This window comes from Siniperca chuatsi, linkage group LG13 (assembly GCF_020085105.1).
Source record: "Siniperca chuatsi isolate FFG_IHB_CAS linkage group LG13, ASM2008510v1, whole genome shotgun sequence".
NCBI classification, from domain to species: Eukaryota; Metazoa; Chordata; class Actinopteri; order Centrarchiformes; family Sinipercidae; genus Siniperca; species Siniperca chuatsi.
In genome coordinates, this window is record NC_058054.1 from 14,160,450 (window position 1) to 14,184,091 (window position 23,642).

The 23,642-nt window shown below is 40.4% G+C and overlaps 2 protein-coding genes across 7 annotated transcripts in view; one reads left to right on the forward strand and one right to left on the reverse strand.

Moving 5' to 3' along the window:
- The window catches only part of LOC122886582 (zinc finger protein 521-like), an 89,620-nt gene extending 83,104 nt beyond the window's left edge, over positions 1-6,516 (forward strand). For all 6 annotated transcript variants that reach the window (XM_044218955.1, XM_044218954.1, XM_044218956.1 and 3 more), the window contains one exon: positions 5,054-6,516. In XM_044218955.1, coding sequence (XP_044074890.1) covers positions 5,054-5,083 — 30 coding nt within the window. In that variant the 3' untranslated portion in view covers positions 5,084-6,516. The remainder of the gene's footprint in view (positions 1-5,053) is intronic.
- Positions 6,517-13,550: 7,034 nt separating this feature from the next.
- On the reverse strand, positions 13,551-19,375 carry LOC122887146 (histamine H3 receptor-like). Its single transcript, XM_044220090.1, has 3 exons — positions 18,924-19,375; positions 17,978-18,144; positions 13,551-15,906 (listed from the first exon to the last, which is right to left on the reverse strand). Exons 1-3 carry the CDS (start codon positions 19,168-19,170, stop codon positions 15,154-15,156), a joined length of 1,167 nt encoding a protein of 388 aa, XP_044076025.1. The 5' UTR covers positions 19,171-19,375; the 3' UTR covers positions 13,551-15,153.
- Positions 19,376-23,642: the final 4,267 nt, after the last annotated feature.

A 23,642-nucleotide genomic window follows, 5' to 3' on the forward strand; every position in this document is an offset into this window, starting at 1 on the left:
TTCAGTGTGAAAATGACTGGACACAAAATGACACACATGGAAGACATTGAAATCCATTGCTGTTGTCAACTCCACCCAAGCCTAGTGCTGTACTGTATGACCATGACTCCCTGGGCACCTCACTTCAAACAAGACAGTCTGTTACCAAGGAGACCAGGCCGCAACAGTGTTTGGGGTCAACCCTCCCTACGGCCTGATAAGTGATGACTGTGGAGAATGCCAACTGCTGTATTATTTATTTATTTGATTGTGTTCTTCATTGGCTAAACTAGCCAGCAGTAAGCCTGGCCTGAGGTCAAAGCAGGAAAGGATTACTCCCTCAGTGGACTGGTCAACAGTAGGGAATGCACAAAGGGAGGACTGAGTCAATACTCGACCAAGTTCAACACACCATTAAACATCAAGGCAGAATGCAGCACTCTTGTCTTTCTCCACAGCAGTTTTGAACGATAAGAAAACACCTCACACAGAGGCAGAAGCTTTCACAAAATTACCCAAGACACAATGGGATCATTACTGATTGAAGACCATTGTTCATCTTTCAATCATTACACAAATATAAATTTGCTTCCATATCCAAGTGATTTCATTGCCTAAAGTCACCCTGCAGTGTGGAGCCACGAAGAAAGACCACAGGTTCTTTGTTTTAGTATCATTTTATGACATTCTCTTATGCGTTAATTAAATTCCTGAGTGATGACTACGGGTAAGCACAGGTCTCAGTGGTTTTGTGCACACTCCCCATGCTCCAGATGCAGCTATGCAGACTTACTGTATGTCAGCCATGCTGGGTAAAAGAGAAACTCGGCACAGACTGATAAGACTTTTAATCAGAGCTTAGAGGGGGATGTTTACAGTTTTGACTGTTCCTTCAAATTTTTGATTATAGATAAACTAAATAAGACACTTTAGCCGCAGGGTTTAAAATAAAGGTGCTTAACTCTTCTAATTAAATAGTTTCTTTAATGAGTCATCTTTACTGTGAGTAACATTTACTTGATTCACAATAGCACATTTATGTTTTCCTGCCGGACTAGGACATCAACAGACATAAATAAAAGTCTTGATTTTTTAAATAATTAATTCACTAAAGCAAAATGCAAATAATTTTTTACACGTTATACGTTTTCTTTCAATTATCCTTAACTAGGACACTTACAGTATTATTGCTATTTTATGTACCATTATTACCATTTTTTTCACACACAAAGAATGCTTTACTTCAAGTTGTATACATGTTTAAGATTACAAAATGATGCATCGTAAATAATTGTGTAATAAAAATAACAGTTGCAGTTCTAGCGGCCTTACTGTTGGCTTTTTATACCTTTTCATACCATGTATACATTAAGAAAAGTATTTGTAGATCAGTTACATTTTAGGTTTGTTTGTTTTTTGCTACTTTACATTAGACTGACATACTGTACAAAGAACTTTGTCATTAAAACAATGTAATAACAGTATTTTCAAGTGTATAAGTTAACAGCTTTTTAAACATTAGTGCATTTAGTTATGCTTTTATTAAGCATTAGTTCATGCACTAATATTAATTTTGGTAACATTTTTATGCAATATATACATAATATATAATCATCAATAAATAGTTTGAATTTAAACAGATAGATTTGAGGCCTACATAATGCGACAGACTCTGTTCAATTCACTGGTCAGCTCTACACTTGTGAAAAGTGCACACTGCTTTGTTTGAGAAGCCCTGAAAAGGCCATGGCTTAAAAAGTCGTTATTGCTCACTCAGCTCTCTAGCTACTCTATAAAGCCTGGGTTTAATGTTACATGCTGGATAACACCAGGTAGAAGACAATGTACTTAACATGTGATCTGCAGGTTAAGATAGATTAACATTATGCTAATCAAACATTGTTAGCATTGCGATTAAGCTTTACATCTTCTCTCTGTGATGTTGGACAATGTGAGGATTGTCTTTAATACAGTGAGATCAGATGAAAGAGAGAATGTGTCTGCTGGTCCACTGGCCTTTGCTTTGCAGAGCTGATGTAAGAGATGCACCTCTGTTGCCTCACTGGAGACCGGGTGCTATCGATGGAGACCAGAGCAATAGGGAACGACATAAAGAATGATTAGTTAATAAATCAACTCCCCAGCCTACTCGCACTTTCCCACTCTGCTCTTCCCCAATTGCTCCTCATTTTTCCTCATCCTCTCCCTCTCTGCAGCAGCGTTAAATTCCTAAGACATGTTGCACCTGTTTGCATGGGTACACAAGACCCCTGCCGGATGTTCCCCCTCCTCTTCCACTAGCCCTGAGGGCGTTGCAGTAGGGTGATGTAATCAGATGAAAGTGGTGGTTTAGCGGTGGCAGAGAGCCGGTGAGAGAATAAGAGAGGAGGAAGAGGCTCGCTCCGAGCCAATGCAGCCAGTCTTCATAAGGGAGAAGCGGGTGCGCATTATTGATCAGAGCAAAATTTAATTTAGTGGAGAATTGACTGCTATGGTTTACCTGAACACTGCTGAAACTGGGCCCTGCAGCAGGCCTGTGTGGCCAGCAGGTGGTTGAAAGGATCGAGGAGGAGATTAAGGGTTGGATAGAAGGGAAGGAAATGGATGATAAGGGGAATGGCAGAGTTTCAGGGGGAATAGGATGGCATTGAAAGAGGGAGTTAGGATGAGAGCTAAAAGGCTTAATGGAGGGCATCTAATCCTAAATTGCAGTGATTCTGTTGTGACACCATTAGTGACAGCCTCCTTGGCGGGGCAGTGGACATTTTGGTCATTTTCTTGCATAAAACGTGAATTATGTGTTTCACATCTAATTTGACATTTGTGGATGGGTACTGTTGGTATTTAACTTATACAGCGCTGGTGCAGAGGTACTTGAAGAACTTGACAAGGATGAAGATTGGAAAGTGAATTTCCACCCTCCCTCAACTCTCCCTCCCTTCCACCTTCCATACTCATACACAGAACAGTTTATAGCTACTCTGCGAAGTTCAGTATCCACAGAGATAAAGGTATCAGTTTCATTTTCTTTTAACGTTTTTTTCCCCCCTCTTTTCTTCTATTTCCCTTTAGTCTGCATGGCTGCCACAGCCACTGAAGTCGTTTAACACCGTCCTTGAGAAAGCCCTCAGTGAGAAAACTCCTGGCATGTTTAAGGAAAAGGTAGAATGCAGTGTGTGTCAGACAGAGCTGGGACATGCAGTGGGGGGAGCCATTCCCAAGAGGGGTTATTTTCCCCTCTAATAGCTGTTACGAGCCCTACATTATATCCAAAGAGCTACGTTCCTTTGGGGTCCACAGACACACAGACACCTACATGCACTGGCACACTCACACAAAGGCATGCACACTCAGCTGAGCACAAATTTTCTCTCTCTGTTTCTCTCTCTTCCACATACACACATGGGCACACACACTCAGTCCTAGCCGCTTTGCTCTCCTCGTGTCAATATCTTGCCATTTGAAGTCACGTACTGCAGGGGCTTCTGGGAGTCGCCGAGGAGCCAGGCTGACGGGTAATGGGCCGCATTCATTAATAAGGTTGCCGTGCTCCTGTCCCTCCTCAGCAACGCCAAGGATGTCTTCACCGGGGGGTAGGGGGTTGGTGGAGTGTGAGGATGGGGGGGTGAGAGAGAGAAGGAGCGTCCCGTGGGGAGTCTCCTCCCAGACTCACTTAAAGGAGCTTTATTTCAGCAAGAGAGGAGCGCAGGAAGCAGAGGAGCTGTCCGGGGCCACCTCTTTAAAAAAGGGAGAGCAGGGCCCAGGCGAGCCACGCTAACCCTTACAGGGGTCACACTCCTGCTCCCTGTCAAACAGCTTATTACCCCACCTGTCGGGAAGTAATCGCCCTTGCTGAAAGGAAAGCTGTCTAGGTGTTTAAATGCTTTATATGGAGGCAGCTGAAAGGGTAAAGAGGGAAGGAATGAATGCAAGGGGGGCTATTAGCCGTCTCCTAGCACTGCCCGAGGGATTCTGCACCAACAGGACTGAAGGTGACTGCTTTGGTAAACCTTCTCACTGTGGTTGCAGTAATCATTTTAGATTGTCTCTTTCTCACTGTTACATTTCAAAACTAGTTAAGCAGTAAAAATGTCATTTCACATACTTGTGCACTTAATTCTGTACACAACAAAGTGTATGTGTGCACTGAGGTGTGTGTGTATTTGTGCATGCATGCGTGCTGATGACTCTGTGACAGGTGTGTCTAGTCCATGCCAGTTTAGAGAGTCCAAGGCCGTGTTTTAAACAGAGCGCAGCAAGTGGGGCATGTAGTTTGCATTAAAGGGATTAGCAGTCACTTCAAAAGATGACCTGGATTCAGCCCACCAGGGACACCAGTTACACACCCCCTGGTCCACACTCCCTTTAAAGAACCTGGCACAGCTGCCCCACTACAACCACTCTCAACGGTCTGTGTGTGTGCCTGCATAAATTTCAGAGATACAGCAAAACAGAGTGATATTGTCAGCTCGTTATCCTGTCATAGTGAATTGTGCACCATTACATATTCACAGCAGTGTGGAGGATCAAATCATCAACGGTCTCACCTGCACCTAAAGTATTTCTCAACATTTTTTTTCTGTACTGTACATTTGCAGCTCATTCAATACATGTACGCACTGGATAAACAAGACTCTCAGGATGATATTCCATCAGGTGTGTCAGTGTCTTGTTATGGATTTGTTTCCATGGACACAGCCTTTGATCAGAAGGCAGAATTTCTGAGGAATGGGATGTTATCTGTCAGTGGTCTTGTGCCTTTGTGTTAGACGAAGACTTAACTATGCTTAATCCCAAAGCCAACTGCTATTGATCCACACACAGATTTGACTCCTTAATTGGACCTGGATATAAAAGCCTAATAATGATGATGTTCAAATGTCAAGATAATCAAAAGACAGTGCTCGTCAATCATAGCATTTAAAATAAATATCAAGGTGTAGAACATTAGTGTCCTTGGTGTGGAAGATGAATAATGTTCAAATGTCCTTTTAATGAAAGGGAAGGAAAATGAAAGATACATTTGTTGTATGTGATCATAATGTTTCCTCTGTTTCTTTTTGTGTCCTTGCAGAACCACACGTTGACTCAGCACAGCAGCTAACATGGCAAAGATCATTGCCGTGGCCAAGAACAAGGATCACATGACACAGAGAATAATGTCTGACCGCCAATTACCGTCAGTGCAGTTTCCCACTGACTGTCTTGCACTGAACTTTCGATTCAGTTACACCACAAGGAACCATGCCACAGCAAGAAAAAAGAAAAGAAAATAAAAGAAAGAGGGGGAAAGAACATAAAAGAACCCACTCTGTTCTTTACTAACCATTATTTCAAAAATAAAGAAAAAGCCAACTTGTTTGTACATAGAATTCTTCATGTGTTGCTTAACTACAGCTATATTGCAATCTTATACAGTATTTGCCAATGTACAGTTAAAAATATTTGTCCAAAAAAGAGAAGGGGGAAAAAAAGATCAATGACATGACAATGTCAATCAGACCAGATGGGACTCAACCAGTTGTGTAAAGGAGAAACAGGGTGCCACTGAGAGCATAAGAAGCTGTAGGAACCGGCAAGTGTTGTCAGGAGGACTCTTTTCATCAGCGCCGCTCCTACTGCGCAGTATGTCACTCTGTATCCTGACATGGTCAATCATTATGGGGTAGAAAAGCTTGATTCACCAGCATAGGCTGAGATCTTGTCTGTGTGTCCATCGTAACATGGCTGCCAGAGGACCAGCTGAGAATGGCGGTGCGACTAATCTGCACTGCCTGCACTGGAGTTCAGATGAGAGGCGGGAAAAAAAAACGAAAAAACAACACAGAGAACAGAAAAACAGGACAGGATGCTGATATATGCAAACGCAGTGACACAGATTTTGAAAAGGCTAGTTCCTCTGGTTGGCTCGTGAACAGAGGCGTGAAGCTCCCATGTGGCTCTCAGAGCATGGGGAAATCTCCAGCCCACTGACTCAACCTGTACATTTCTGTTGTTAATGTTTACTGCTCGTTGAAGCCTGGAGATTACTGGAATATAGTTTTTTTTTTCTTTATGTTTTGTTATCTCTACATATTTTTTCGCATTGGGGGAGTAAATCCATTTGGATTTGGGGTCATGAAGACTGAACACAATTTCAGTCTGTCTCGGGGATATACCGTAGTTACAAAACTCCGTCCCTGGCTCTCCTGGAGAGTGCCCAAGTACTCCTCTTGTTTTTTTTGCAGTGTCCCATTGCTCTCTGCTCAAGCTGGAAGCCACTGTGGCATCATACAAAACTTTAAACCATTCTGTTATGTAAATGTTTTGCATTCATTGAACCTGAGATGCACTTTTGTATAAAACTTTAACGTTTTGACATTTTGATTGAGAATTGTTCATACACAGTTTACAGGAAATCACCATCTCCTGCAGCAAAAGGACAGTTATCTCTGATGTTATTAAAATGTATTGTACAAATATGGAGTTCTGTATTTGGCAGACCTCGTTTTTTTGTGTTGCACATGTGATGGAAATATTAAAAACTGTATGAGGAAATGGCTTCATTGTCCCTTCATTATCTATCTAAAATACTTGTCTATTTATTGTGTGTGTGTGTGTGTGTGTGTGTGTGTGTGTGTGTGTGTGTGTGTGTGTGTGTGTGTGTGTTTGTGTGTGTGTGTGTGTGTGTGTGAACAAAATTAACCCATCAGACAAGAACTATGACAGCATAAATATGATCATCATCAAAAGCTTACACTGCTTTTTTTCATTGTATCAAATTGCATCCTATTTCCTCACTCCCTCGTGGCTCTCGCTAACAAACATCTGAGCATCTTAAGGGAGGTCTGTGTTATTAATGACTCCATTACCCATCACCCTGTGCGGTCCCATTCTACACAGCCTTGCGCTAGGTCTATTTAGGGAGCCTCCAGCACTCCAGGAGACGGAGGAAAAGATTCTTCTGCCTTCGCAGAATGGGACAAAACCCATGCAACAACATCTGTCTGTCCCAGCAAATGATTCATCAATGGTGACACACGAGCAGCATAACATTTGTTGAAGCTTTCAGTTTTGTTTTGAAAAGGCTGAACACTAGAGCTCATAGCATTGTAACTAGGCTATACTGTGAGTAACAAATGACTATAAACTAATGATTCATTTAAAATATACAGCAGATACTGTATTTAATTATATACTGTATAATACTGCATACTTTTCCATATATTGTATGCATATTCAAACATAAATAAGAATAGTAAGAGAAGCACAATAATATTCCTATATATACTGTTTAGATCCATTATATGCAGAACATATATAGAAATATATAAATGTGACTCCTCTGGATGATAATATTGAATCTCATTTGTCACAGAAATTGATCACATACAGTATTTTATAATATGTCTGTGTAATTGGGGTTTCTGAAGCTTGTCTTATTGAATTTTCTTATTTCAAGCATAACATCAAATGTGCATGTTGTCTGTCATCTATTAGCTTTTATTACATTACTATAATGAGGATCAGATGAGGAACGGACAGGGCCTCTTAAAATGATAGACTTCGACAATGGAGACACAACCCCTTGTCCAAATCAGAGATGGTACGGCCCAACATTAACTGTCATACTGAATGCAAGCTGGGCATCCATTAAACAACTTTGCTAGCATCTCCCTGTGCCAGGCACTTTTAATAAGCTTCAAGGGCATTTGAACGGGTCCAGAACTTTGCTTTGCCAGAGATGGACTGGCCCACATCATCCATTACATTAAATTGGGTGGCGGCCTCCAGCTCATATTTATGATTTAATTAAATTCACTTGTGAGGCGTATCAGAAGCACTGCGGCCTCCCTTTTAACACCAGCCTAAGCAGCAAAACACACACACACACACACACATGCACCTACACACATGAGTGCATACACAAGCGCTGTGTTTCTGACACTCGCCCAAGTGTGAGACTTTGTGGGCGCTTTGGCAGGGGCGTTCTCAGGGGTTCATTTAAAGCAATATAATTACACAGCCCCCAAGTATTCTTCCATCAGAAAGCAGCAGAATGGATGGCTTGTTCAGAGATAACTTAGCCTGGCTGATCCTCTGCGGTGTCGTCACCTGAACATAACCTCAATGCAAGTGGCACTCAATGCTGCTAAGAGCCTGGCCAGTCCTTAGTGAAACTGGGCAGTCGGGCCAGATGTTGGGGAGTAGCTGAAATGCCATTGTTCTTGTCCAGGATATGTGTGAAATGGCATTTTGTTTTTTCATTTGACAGCCTAATACCCCTAGTCCTCTAGAGGAAAAGTGGCAGCCTGTGTTAAGACTTTATTAAAGAATTATGAGATCCTACTGAACCTGTGCAGTATGTTGCAATCCAGGAAGCTGAAAATGTTCCATTGTATCCAGTATGAACAACCTGCACAAATGTAAGTATGCATTCAGCGCTTGTCCCTTGTGGTCCAGTGTCCTTGCTATAACTCTTCTTTGGTGCAAAATTTAGTTTGGTGAAAACTCCACATTGTTAGGCTACGCATTCCTCCCACTGAAAGAGACCTCAGAGACCTCTTATGGCATTCAATATGTGCGCCCAAGCGTGAGATCCAGATCCATTTGGCCGGGAGATCCGCTGGGAGTGTCTGGGGGTAACCCAATCTCTCACACCGGCACTCCACATCCAGAGAGCCATCTTTTCACTTCAGAACTGTGTCAGCAAAATGGACGCCTCAACCTCAGTATGTAGCCCTGCCACAGTGTTTATAGATTGAGCACAAGGGCCTTTGCTATTGTCTTTTGTGTATATTCTGTGTAATTTTGTTTATACCCTGTTTCTGTGTCTTTAAAATGTAATTGTAGTAATGAGGATAACAGTAATAAACAGTTGTGAAAGCTACATCTCAAATTATCCTCCTCACAAGTACAGATACTTCTTCTGCAAATGGATGAATGGCAAAGTCAGTTCTCAGGTAATAATTAGAAAAGCGGGCCTGGGGCTGTGAATATCACCTTCAGAGGATATACACCCTCATCCTACACTTCAAACTACACAAGTACAAAACTAGAAAATGTAAATAAATGTATTTTAAAATAAATTGTTAATTCAAAGTTGATTTACTGTTTGTAGGGAAGATGCATCTTTCATTCCTCCATCCATTTTTTTCCTGTTTACGGTCACAGGGGACTTGAGCCTATCCCAGCACACATTGGGCAAGAAGCAGGGTACACTCTGGACAAGTCGCCAGTCTATCACCAAGCTAACAGACATATAGACAAACAAACACATTCACACTCTTCCCTCCTCTGTAGCCCCAAACCCCCCCCCCTGTCTCCTGAACTGGGAGAGCTGAAGGTGAGTATCCCCCTCCAGTCATCTCCCTCTGCCTCACCAAGACAAACACTTGAAATAGACAGGGCACTAGATTCTTTTTTTTATTTCTTTTTTTTTTGTGGACGGGATGGGGTAGGTTTTTCAAAAATGTATTAAAGACCAAGCAATAAAATATAGACCAGATGGGGTAAAATTCACTGCAACTCTCCAGGCTCCGCAGCCAGCGTGGCCGGTGTGATGATATGAGGACAAGGGAAGAGTCTAACAAGAGGAGAGAAGAGGGAAAGAAAGTATCAATAATGCAGCGTACACCGTATACAGCTGACAGTAAAAATGGAAAACACACTGCCTGAGAGAGAGAAGGGCACACTGAATTATGGGCTGAGTCCCTTGTATCTAAGTGCCAGAACATGAATTAATTGAATCAAAAAATTATTTGGGTTCATTGTGGGTGCTGAAACCAGTTCAAATATTTCAGTGCTATGGGTGTGCTTGATTTAGGTGCATTCTGTGTCTTTAGCCACGTTTTATAATGAGCAAAAATGTATACGGACATATTAACGCTAATGTGAAATAATCTTTGCTCACTGACATCTGTCGTGTGTTTATTTAATGAACACATGGCATATAAACACTGGTATGTGTTTGTGTATGTGGAGAAGGAGACCCAAGTAGTATACAAAATTTAATTTTTTTTGGTAATGTTTATTCTATTTATTTTTGGAAATCTGGAATGTCAGTTTAACACATTCTGTCAGTTCCACATTTATTTTCCTCTTATTGGTGATGAACTAAAAAATGCTCTATAATGGAGCCCCTTGGGAGAACAAGGGCCTCATTCTCCCAGTGTTCCCCTGCTCTCTCTTTCTCTTCTCCTTTTTCTTAATTCTATCCCTCTCTTTTTTTAAATTTCCACCACCCCTCCTCTCCCTTTGCATCTCTTGTATTGTAAACAGCTCACAAAAGCATGACAAGGTCTCTGCTCATGTTCCCCCTGCCTCCCTCTCTGTTCTCCCAGCTATTTGTTATTGTCTCCTCGCTATCTTGTGTGTTTGTCTCTATCACGCGTTCTTTATTCTGTTTTTCCTCTGCGTCAGAAAAGCAAAAGTTAATTAAATATGGAACGAGATGGAGCAGCATCTCTTTAAACCATCATGTCATTAAAATGGCATCCCTGGGAGATCAGCTTAAAAGGAGTCGGAGAACAATGTCTACTCCGTCAGATATTTATGGGCATGGTTATGTAAACATGCTCCCTTTATTCTCTATGTATATTTCATGTAATTATCACTTTTTGTTGCGCTTTCCCCTTGAGATTCATAGAGGCAAGAAGTTACTAGGGGAATGTCATTATAAGAGACTATTGTTACAGCGCTGCTATGATACTGCACCAGGAAAAAGGCTACATTTCCATCCTGGTGAAACCTTTTATCTATATTTGACTTCATCATATAAAAATCATCAATGTCTTGTTACAGCGTTTCTGCAGCTGAGACTAAAACTCATAGCCCATTCTCTTGCCCATCTTTATTAAAACCAAGAAACACACTAACTAAAGCATTCACCAGCATTTTCTGCCCCTTCCAGCATGCATCTGATCCAGATACCAGGAAATTCACATGATTTACAGGTTTGCAAAAACTCTGATGCCTCTTACTCAGCCCCCCCATGAATCCATCTGTTAGAAAAGTTGAAGATCTGGAGTGAACTGGATTCCTTCAGCAGCAGAGACTGTAAGGCCAGTGACTGGTGCTCGAAGGCCTGGATGCCAGCTGACCGAAGCTGCTAATTAAGAGGGCTGGGGAGCCAGTGGGGTACCTTATGAAACAGGGGCACCTGGGTTTCACAAGAGGGGGCCGGGTATCCATCGCAACTCATCTGTCTTGCACAGCGAAGACTAAAGTCCACTCCAGCGCTATGCCACGTAGCACTCTTTTACTCGAGTGTAATGCCAAACACGGCTCACACAAAAGCCTTCATCCCCCTGTGCCCTCTCTCAGCTTGTTTGCCATCACAGAGGGAGATGTTATTGCATGGCATGATGAAATTTATATGTCAAGGTGTATTTCATTCAAGCCAAATGCACATAACTGTAGATGCAAAATCAAACAGCTGTGTGTGGACAACTACACATATGTAATGTAAAAAATGGGCCCATACTCACACAGAAGCTAGACTCCCACATGCATAACTTAAAGTCCCTCTCCTTTCTATTGTTCATTGAGTCTTCTTTGCCGTAAGATCAAAATGTCTCTAAGTAATCTAACTAGCTCTGATTTAAGGGACAATATAAGGTCTGCCATGAATTCTGTCATTACTGTTTTACCCACCACAGGCAGATACAGCCCTCGACCACCACTGAACCTGCCATATTGCTATCCAACCTGACCCCACAGATGCAGTAAACCTAAGTGAACCACAGTTTCGAAAGTCGACAGCATAACCACTGCAGAATTGCTTTTAATCAACGTCTGAAATGAGGGTGACTTGAAGCGTCGCCCCATGCTGATTAAATGTAATTGTTTAATTGCCAAGTGCTGGGAACCCATCCTAAGAGGATTCCAATGGAATTATTTAATCTCTAGTCAGGAAGTACACTGCAGGAAAAAGCAGAGGGAAAAACGGAAGAACAGAAAAGGCAAAAATCAAGCAGAAATAGTCTGTTTTTCTTTTTGAGCATGTCCCTCATGAAATATTAACTGTGGTTTACATTTAGTTAGCTGGGAAAGTGAACAGCCTACGCGGGGGGAGGATGTACACTAAGTGATGCTACAACTTCAAAAGAGGTTACAGTTTTGACCTGTATCTGTAGACTAAAGTGGTTTGTTCTTGTCTGCCAGTTCACTTTTATATTCCAGTTTAACTTTAAAATACTAGTGTAGCATATTGGTCATCACCTTGTTGTAAGGAGTACTGGTATGTGAAAATGCCAATGTCTTCTGTGTTTTTCCTAATGCCAAACATTACAGTGACTTCATTCCACATCTGTCACCTTTTATTTATCTATTGTATTGTGCAGACGAGAGATGTTATCCAGTTTCAAAATAAGAGATTTCAGCATTAAGTCATCCTAACAAAGTGCTAGAGAGGAACCTCTAAGAGTTTAACTATTCATTCTCATGGGGAAGTTATATAGGCCCTTTCCCCCCTCTGATCACTTACTGTGTCTCTGCTAATGGGGCTCTATAAACTTAAGGGGCACAGGTGTGCTCCATTTGGGGTCACTGCTTTTAGATACATTGCTTGGGGCCACAGACATCCAAATCCCCAATTAACACATTCACGTATACACACTGAAAAGGATTAGAAAGACACACACACCTTTGCGCACATTATTAAAATCTCTCATCTGTATTTTTCATGGTGCTACCCCTCCTAGACCAATTTTAGCTGGCATGATCCCCAACACAGCCTCAAACTGTTGGTTTGGCACACATGCCAAGACATTTCAATCTATCAACAAAATCAGTAGCAGTAGTCCTCCTAATATAGCTGCACATAGTGCAAGCACTCCTCACAGTGATACGCATTTAGATACACAGGGAGTAAACCCAGGCTTGCCATTCTGCTGATAAATGCAGTTCTGTCATCCCAAGGGAAATGTCCCTGCATCCCTCTGGTCAGAAGTGTGCTTCTGTCCCCCCACCATGCCACGGGCAGAGAGGGAGTGAGGGGGAGCAGAGGCCTGTTCCCTGCAGCTGTGCCCTTATTCCCAGCACCTGACCAGGGGCCCAGATGTGCATACAGGCAACAGCAACAATTTGAGCAATGTAAGTCCCTTGTGGGACCCAGGCACCTGCAAATGTAACCCCACTATCTAACATGATGGCGTAATTACAGGTCTAATAAGTCTGCATCTGGACAGAACTCATTTAATCTATCAAATCAAACCTACCTAGACTGGGGAACAATACAAAAATGGTATTGCACTCTCAGCATTTCATCTGCACATGAAAAACAAAAGCCACTCGGCACTTGGCACTGACCCAATTAGCCATCAGGTAGATAGCAAATACAGGGCACAATGTTGCCATTTAAAATGTATCACAGAGCTTAATTAATTTATTTTATATTTCGCAAAATGGTCCTCAGCCAGTAACAGAGATGTGTTTATTTTTGAAAATCCTAAATTTCATTCACGTAAAATAAGCACAAAAATGTATTTATTTTTTATTTTTATTATTATACCATAACTCTCTTTTCAGCCAAAAGGCTTGAGGCTACTACTCTATTGTTGAAGTTATTACACAAACAGTTACTAAAAAAATATATAGCATGACAGCACTTAAGGACTATACAAAACATTTGCTAAAGCATAGGACATACTGTAACTGTTCAAGTTTTGCAATTACAAGTGATACTATGTGACAGTGAAAGGGCTCACTGTGAGAAAATGTAACGAGAGCACCATCCAATTTTATAGACCTATGATTATTAGGTTACATTCCTCTATTACAATTTATATCAGTCACAGTCCTGGTACAAAAATATAGCATGTATTTAACTGACAATTCCAACACAAACAATAAAAAACAGTTCATGTAAACCAAGGCCAATCTCAAAGATTGACTTCACTCAATGACAAATCGAAGCTTAATGCTCAAGTACTACACACACAGGAAGCTGTAAAGGTTAATGGTGACATCTAGTGGCACATATGTATACATACACCTGCTGATCATAGCAGTAAAATGGTATTTTGGCATTGTCTGTAAACAGATTACTTCTCTCTCTTACATAAAACCAAATGCCTTCTGTAAAACAAACTAAAACATAAAATAAAATAAGGCAGTGATGGTGGTATTGCTGTGGAGTGGTTTAGTGGCAATAATCCCGAATAACGTAAACAGTTAAAAATAAAAATGAATGTTTCCTTTTGTTTGTGTTGTTTTTCTACAGTGCAGTAAAGAAGTCATTTATTTTATAACATGGGGTGATGAATGTGCAGAAAATGAACTCAGTGTGTGGAGAACTGTAATCCATTACTAATTTGTTGTATAACAATGTGGCCCATAAAGAGAGAAAATAAAATGTTAGGCTTTAATAACACATTTCATTTTACATACATTTACACTAATGGTACTTTCTCACTGTGCTACTGCAAAATTAATAGTAGTAAACTTTCTAACAGCAGAGGGCGATAGTGATCTGTTTTACTTCAGCTGAAGCAAGGAATGTCACAGTGAGGGCAATACTTATCTTTTTATCAACATAAATCCTCAATATAATATATGTAAATTCAAGATACAAGCTGCATAATATAAAGAACAAGACAACATAACTGATGAATGAATGGCGCTCATTCAAGATAAATATGTGGGTTATGTGATGATATACTGTAGAAAATGAAACATAACTAGATTTTATAAGTGGACAATAAATGTGTCAAAGAATGTGGCAGTTAATCAAGGAAAATTCATTTCTGGACCTTATTTCTACAGACACATACAGTACATAAGCCACAGCTGGCAGATCTGGTTGTTATATTGTCTGAATGGTATTTATCAACAGGTCTGAAGAGAGTGTTCTCTTTCACCCTTTTCTGTTGTTGTTTTTTTTGTCTTACCCAATAACCTAGAGACAGGAGAATAATTTTCATGCCTATGATGAAAGTTTAATACATACTCTACATGTGAACACAGTGAACTGATTGACAGTAAATTACATTATACTGGACAGTACCAACCTTATACATCCAAACACTAAAATGCACAATTGAAAACTATTAATTATGGTCTATATGACAAACTGTGATGCACAGTTTAGCTTCAACAGCTGAAACTGTGGAATTTATGGGCTTAGATTTTGAATGCTTCCATCCATAGTTTTGGCACATTGTTCATCCCCATTCAGGCATGGGTATCCGCTTGTCACTGGCCAGCACGAAGGACAGATGATGGGGGAGTAGTATGCCGCCTTGGGCAGAGAATCTTGCTAAAGGCCCTGCGGAAGCTACTGTGGCAAAGCGGGTACAGGAATGGGTTAATAGCAGAGTTGAGCCACAGGAGCCAGAAGGTGATCTCGTACCAGTGATGCGGGATGCACCGCCCTCTGCAGGCAGCGCGAATGATCATCAGTAGGGTGTACGGTGCCCAGCAGATGGCAAACACACACACTATGATGGCCAGGGACTTAGCAATTTTCTTATCCCTGGACAGACGGCTAGGCTGAGCAGCCCTGCTGGTTGAGGGATCTAGTTTACCCAAACTGGGAGAGGAGGTCTGGGAGTGGATAGAGCCTCTTACAGCCAGTTTCATCCCAAACCCCCAGTTGTGGGACAAGGGGACACTTTCCCCCTGGGCAGAAGCAGGTTTGCTCAGTTGAAGGTGGAGCTGGGCCTCCCTGCTGTGGAGCCTCCTCCTGCGTATGCTGAGGTAAATGCTGAGGTTGAAGAAAGCCACCGAGATGAAAGGAGAGAAAAACTCCAGCATAGAGGCACTCAGCAGGAAGTACCAAGAGTAATAGAACTCCGCAAAGCACTCATCCTTTGGCACGCGGCTTCTGCCCATCACCAGCTCCCAGAATATGATAGCTGGCCCGTACAGGACAAAGGCTAGCACCCAGACAGCAATCATCTTGATTATGGCTTGATGAGTCATGCTCTGTCTGGCACGGTAACTTACCTGCAGTAAATATAAGCATAAATCAGAAAATGTACTTGGAGTAATACTGCCAGTGTGCGGTCACTCAAATGTAAATGCATTTGCTGCATCCTGCCATTATTGTAGAAATATTTAGAGGTCAAAATAACAATTTATTCTCCTAAAGGGCGCTGTCTTTACCCATAAAAAGGTAGGCAATGTTCATTTAACAGCAGTGGTGGAAGACGTTTAATTCCAGCACTTTTTAACACAACACTGGTCTCCTTGATCTAATCGCAGCACAGTAACCAGAAGCCATAGCTTTAAACCATGTCTCCAAATTCATCCAGTGAAACAGTGAAACCCTTCAAACTCAGGGGACACTGATGAGCCCACAAGTGAGAATTTAATCACGCATCAAGCTAATAACATTAGAACATATAACATGCATCTTTTGACAGATACATAACTATATGTTTGTGAAATCACAGAACAGAACAACAGAACTCGTCTCCAACATCCTGACCTCATGCACAGCAGAAAACAGTGTGAATGAGTGTTAAGTCGATGAAGCACCTCTCATGACCCCTTGTCTCAATTAGTGTCACATCCTATGTCCCTGTCCACATTCTTGTTAAGCGGGCAGCAAACTTTACATCCTCACCAGCTGCTCTGACCATGTTCTGAATGAAGAAAAAATTAACTGCAGTTCTTAGTAGATAAAAAGTGGTTTGTATAAATTAATTGGTATACAGTACTTGTTGCCCGTTTCATGTAGTGATGTAGCACTCAACAGAGAAGAATCAGTTTTTAAATTGTTAGATTCCTCCTGAGAGGTCCTCAGATTAATCTTAGCGCACTCTTATAATCAAAAGTAACACATAAAATAGCCTATTTTCCCTCTAACAATGTGCAGTTTGCATTTTGTTATTGTGCTAACATTTCAACTCACTGCCAAATACATGCATCTAATCTGACTCTATCATTTCTTTTTAAAGATAAACTTTGTCCTTTGGACAATCCTTTGTCTTTCAATGTTCAGAGAGTTCTCATCAGAGTTCAGAGAATGCTTTTAGGAAAATGTTGCTTGGCTGCCAGTGGCCTGTTTCTGCTATGATTGATCTTTCCAGGTTGGAAGGACCACGGCACGGAGGAGGATCTTGATGATCAAAGCTAGCTAATTAAAGAAGAAGCTCTCTCTCTCTGGTGTTATTTGCATTCATTGCTCTGATGTTAAGTGTTTCCTTGTGAAAGGAAACAGAACACTCTCTTTGTCTACTATGCCAAGCCTCATCCCACCTTTGAGTTAACACACTCGTGTATAGAATACAGTCAGTCAGCTAACGCAAAGAAAAGCCCCAACAAAAGGTTCAAGGGGCCTAACAGCTGCAGAGGTTTGGAAAATATGCTAAATACTAGATACGTGCCAAGACACAAGACAAAATATAAAAATGATGCAGTACAATTGTATTTCAGAAAAATAAAGCAGTGGAACATAGTTGCATGGACATAGATTAAATGATTTGAATCTGCTGAAGTGAAAATTAAAAGTGTTTAAGTAAGTTTAGTCATCTAATGTTAGATTATTGACAGTCTTGTGTTGTTTTTTGCGTATTTTCTGAAGCCTAGTCTGTCCCAAAGTCAAAATGTGACTTTTTTATCTTCGTCATGGGGAAGGGCTATAATTAGGGGTGGCACTGGGCCTGAATGGGTCAGGAATGATTAACCTCTGCAGATGGGCTCATTTGGGAGAATGAGATGGCACTGGCCCTACCAATGACCTGGGAGACTCACCAGTCAGAAATGAAGTCACAGACCACAAGCAGTGAACTGTCGTATCACTACAAGGGAAAGGGATCTTCAACTTTTAACATTATACATCACTCACATATGAAAAAATTATTTCTGTCTGAGTGGAAACTAAGATTGGAAAATCCAGAGGAAGTTTAAAATTAACTCCAAACATACTCTGGTTTATGTTCATTTGACTATGACAACATTCCAGATTTATTTTTTACAAATATGGCAGGCTAGTGTACTGTGAGTCAGAATCCTAAATTCACTTTGATGGCTCTGTGTATTACAGATGTGAGGTACAGGGTGTTCCACTCACTGCTCTGGTGACTGACAGGAAGCGGTCGTAGCTGATGAGGACAATGTTGAAGACAGACGCAGAACAAAGCAGGTAGTCCATGACCAGCCACAGTTTACACAGTCCTCGGCCCAGCGTCCACCTGCCTGTGAGGATGTAAGGGATGTAGACTGGGATGCAGAATGCCCCTACAGATACAGTTATTGGAAAGGGATCAGAAACCAATGCAAATACAGTACATTTTCAGTAATGCACATTCATCAAATCAGTAATCCTTTATTTCAGCCCCCCACCCCATTTAGCATTTATAATCAGTAAACCTAACACACTATAATGCTATAATGTAGTTGTAAGCAGATATGAGGGGTATTTTTTAATAGAGGCTGGTGTTTGAACATTAAATCAATGAAAGTATAATAAACACACTAGAAAATACTGTACATTAATGAACACTTACAAATGCCCATATATCTCTTATAAATACATTATAGTGTGTTATAAACCATTTATTAAATGTTTATATAGTCCTTATAAATCCTAAATGGTTGGGAAGGAAGGAAGGAAGGAAGGAAGGAAGGAATGTGAAAAATAGTGATGAGTGGGTGTGAAAGAGCAGATCGTATAAAGATTACGTGTTTCCAAAAAATAAGCAATGCCATTGCCAAATAAAGAAAGAAAAATGTATCAAGCGCTCTAATTCTTCATTGTTGGTCCCATCAATGGAATTTATTTGCAGCTGCTTAATGTGTGAATGTAGACCTACTCAACTACTGTACTTAGTAGTACACATCTACAGTACAGGCATACAAAGAAGCATCGAAGATAGTTAAAGGATTTCAAAACTTTACCTATCATATATCAGTAGCACACCATATCATGCGAATTCCCTTTATGACAGAAATAACACAAATGTTACTCTATATTCTGTTATTACGGGGTCTATGAAAAAGACTAAGGTTGGACTTACCAACGAGAAAATCTGATATTGCCAAATTCAGGAAGTAGTAATTGCATTGTCTTCTCAAACTCTTGTCCACTTTAAAGGCCAAAATGACCAGTGCGTTACCCAAAACTATCACAACAACCAAAGTCACCATCATCACCATCAAAATGACAAATATGGGTCCTGAAAACACGAAGCTGCTCTGGACTCTAGTTGAAGTATTGTCAAAATAATACCGACTGGAGTTAGAATCAGTTTGCTCCTCCGACATGGTCCTGATATGAGGTGAACGATGCTGTTGTTAAATCCTCAGTAGACCAGCGCTGAAAATAATAAGCCAGCAACAGGTGCCAGGCAAATAGACACTGCATGCAACAACCCCCCATATATGCTCTGAACGCTGTGCTTTCCTGTTGAAACTGAACACAATGTCCAAGAAAATCCACGAGAGAGCGCACAACGCTCTTCACAAAACACTGCCTGGACACTTGCTGAATTACGCATGTAAGGCTTGCTGTAATTAGATTACTTCTCCAAGCAATCATTGAATAGTTTTTGTTATCACACATTGTGTGTAGCGCCAGATTATGTTTTTAAAGCATTTCCAGCCACCGGCACGTTCCGTATAGTGGATGTGATGAAGTGAATAGGCTACTGGCACAATAAGCTTTATACAGCAGAAACACCATAGAAAAGTTTGGTACTCTTCACTAATGCGACATTATTGTTAAGTGTTAACTGCCCCAGCCTCTGTCTTAAAGGATACCAAGAATTAGTGTGAGGTCTTTCACTGAAGCTCTCATTAACACGCCTTGTGAGATTAACAGTTTTACCAGTCGTAATGAAATACTTAGCATTCTCGCCTATGGCACCTCAAAGTACAGTTTGTGGGAATTTGTATATTTCATGTACCTGTTTAGCTACTTGTGTGTGCATAACCTCCCTCTGGTACACAGTGGAAGAAACTGTAAGCCTTATTTGCATTCTGATACAATCCTGTCAGTCCCCCAGCTGTGGTCCAAAAGAAATGAGAAACACTACAGAACAGTAGAAGTGACTGAAGGAGCGCAGCTTGAATTACTGTTATTTTCTCACAAATGGAACCACCACCATCTCTCAGACTTAGTCACATCACAGTTGCAACAAAGGAACCTGCTCAGGCAACGGCACACAGCAAGCGTAGGGTTTTAATGCAGCTTCATTCAGACTCCTTACCAGTGTTGTTCACAATGAGCTTAATTAATGGGGCGATTGTAGCTTCGTGGTAGAGTGGGTCATCTACCAATCGGAAGGCCTGCGGTTCGATCCCGGCTTCCCCCAGCCCACATGTCCAAGTGTCCTTGGGCAAGACACTAAATCCCAAATTGCTCCCGAGGGCTGTGCGAATGTTCGGTGTGTGAATGCTTGGTTTACTTTGATGAGCAGTGAATGAGATATGTAGTTAAAGGCCTTTGATTAGTCAGAATGACTAGAAAGGTGCTATATAAGTACAGTCCATTAAGTTCAGATCAGCTCTTTAGAAATTTGACTATAACTGCTTTTGCATCTTCTCTTAATTAGGTGGTGTTATCATATGCTGTAGTTTTCATTGCCAATGTGTCAGTTTTAACACAAGAGAAATGACTGAGTGCTTTATTGTGTGACAAATGTGTTATAATGATGAAATACAGGAATTTGTGTTTGTAATGTGCACCTCATAATGGCTGATGGGAAATCGACATACAGAAAATGTGTTTTTTCTTCTACATTTGGTAATGGATGTTGAGGGGCAGTTTAGGGAATACAGTTTCATTTTACACACTGTATATGAGCTGACTGTACTAAAAGTCATGTGCAGTATGATGCTCCCCTTTTACTAGAATAAGGATGACTGACAAATAACTTTTCATATTTGAATGGTCTCCAACCCTGTTGAATCATCTGGCTGCCTATAAAAAGGGCTAGTGATAGTGAAATACCCATTAGTTACTAATGTCAGTTATTCAAATATGCAACAAAGGCACAGAGACATCATGGAAACTAATGCACATAAAGATTTACACCAGTGCTGCACTATTGCTGTGCTCCAGAGGCAGTTTTCATAGAAAATGTTGTTTTCTTGTCTGCCATCGTGAGGTGCAAATTACAAAGTGTAACTGAAAAAATTCTTCATAATAGAGAAAACATTGCCATCAATATTGCTCTTGATTTTTATTTGCCTTTACCAGATTGGAAATAAATAATTATTAATAATTAAATAAGTGTCATACATAATGTAAAGATCTTGCAGGTATCTCAACCCAACATTAATATTAGATCATTACTCCAAAGGTCATGCTTAAGGTGTTCTTGATAACAGAGATTGATTACAGAGTGGAACATTGAGATAGTGGGAACAGCATCTCCAAAGCCCATGTGGCTTCTTTATTTATACTTTGCCTGTGTAAAATATGCTAAACTACTGCATACATATTGAACAGAATGCAAGGAAAGTGTGTCAGGGAAGCAATCAATTTGGCAGGTGCATTGTTGCTGTATTTGGAAATACAAGTGCAATGACTCATCTGAAAATGGAGGGCACTCAGAAACAAAGCAGTGCCACAGAGGGTACACAGAGGCTGTAGTGTTGCCGATTATACTGTGCCCTGCTGTGGCTCTCCATTACTCCAGTACTCAAGTGTTTGTGTTTAGATGTTGGGCTGTAGAACCGATGCTATCATACTGTAACAATGTGCCCATCCACAGTAATCACAGCTAAAATTAAATGATAACATGTACAGTGCACATGCTGATTCTCCCTTTAAACCTCAGTGGAGGCTTTGTAGGAGTCCTTCCAAGACCATATTCCTAGTACAGTGTCTGCAAATCTGAGGTAGTTGTATTTGTAACATCAATAATTGCTGCATACTATTTTATGTCTATGTATTATATTGTAGACTTGTCAATAAACTGGTATTAGATTTTAAGGTTCAGAAATAGATTTACTTGACAATACTAAAGCTAAACACAACACAATCACCCAGTCCTGACGTACTAATAAGATTGTCGAGGATAAAAACACACTAAAACTTTTTCACTTTTCGTCCTTGTTAGATAGAGAATAAAATGACAGATCAGCAAGACAAGTTAAAAACATACAAAACAAGATTTAAAATTTGATCTGGATTTGTATTGAAAACTAGTCATACAGTTTTAGTATTTGGGCCATCAAGCCTCTTAAATTTCCACTCCCATTCCTCACTGATGGAATTGTAGCTATGGCAAAATGGCACATTATTGAATTTTTACATTTTCCTAATTCCCATCTCTGGCCCTTTTGAAATTCATCTAAATAAACGAGTGATATTCTCACATTCAGCAAACAAAAGTATGAACAAAAACATTATTTTGGATTACTGTAGTAATGAGTCCTAATCTCATTGTGCAGATTTGGCTTAGACTTGGCTCCGTTCAGATCTGTGTAATGCATGAGTTGCTGACAAACAGCCAACTGTCTTCTGATGCCAAAGTCACAAAAAATCCAGTTGCAAAAATGTATTGATACTGTAACTGAAGAGTAATACAGATACTTGTTTGAGTCTTTCACAAGACATTCAAACAAAATGGGATCTGACTCTACAGTGCCAGTGACTGTCCAGTGTCATTTTCTAAACAACAAAAAATATTAGATTTCTACAGAAAGTATTTGGAAATTCACACTAAAATGGCAACGCACTTATGATATTAAAGGAATAGAGTAACATTTTGTAGAGAAAAGCATACTCCAACTGTTGAACATGCAGGGCTGCATCAATAGGCTGGGTATGGGCTAAATGCCATGTGAACATAACAGAAATATCCCCTGATAGTCTCAGTCTCTATATCACATCAGAGTTGTTACAGTTTACATAATAAATGCTAATCATTGATGAGAGAGCCGAACTCATAGTTGGATGGCTTCACAGCCTCGCAGTCTGTCTGGCAGAGCTGCTTGTGAGATGAAGGGTGCTGGCATTTACCTTATGCTCCAGATCCACAGAAGCTCATTGAAAGGCTGTGGGTGTGCCTCATCATGACAGTATTTTGACTTGTTAAATTTTTCATCTCCTTTTCAAAAGCTCCAAGCTGGTTAATCCATGTATCACTGTACCCCACCCTCATATCAAAATGCATTGAATAAGTCATCATTGTAAAAAATCACTGTGCAGTGATTATTACTGTAAGAATTATGTAAGCCTTAAAAGGACACCCTAAATGTTAATTAACCAGAATGCACCATATTCAAGCTAACAGGAAAATGAACTGCAGTTGTCACGTTTTGAGCATTTGTATAATCTAAAAAATTATGGCAATTGTATTATGTAATAAGTCTGCACTAATATAATATAATTGCCAAATGTTAACATTATGTAAATAATATGCAAATATTATGTAATATAATTATAACTCTTTTAAATGTTCACTTCCACCATGATGCATACAGCACTGGTGGTTTATTTTACTTGCTGCTTCCACTTGCTTTTGAATAAATGTCAGTTATTGTGATGCAAATATGCAATAAGAATGTTCTAAAATTAGGTTAACTTCGATTTCCTTGCTAAAGTTGAACAGACAAATAACTAGAGGTAATCTTTTCCAAAATAGTAGCTATCCTGAAGTATCAAGGCAGCATTAAAGCAATTATTTTAGAATAATATTCCTCATATGAATATAAATGCTTTAGTGTCTTAACACCTACCAGTGCTATTGACAATACCCCTGTGAAAATAATAGCTAAACCTGATG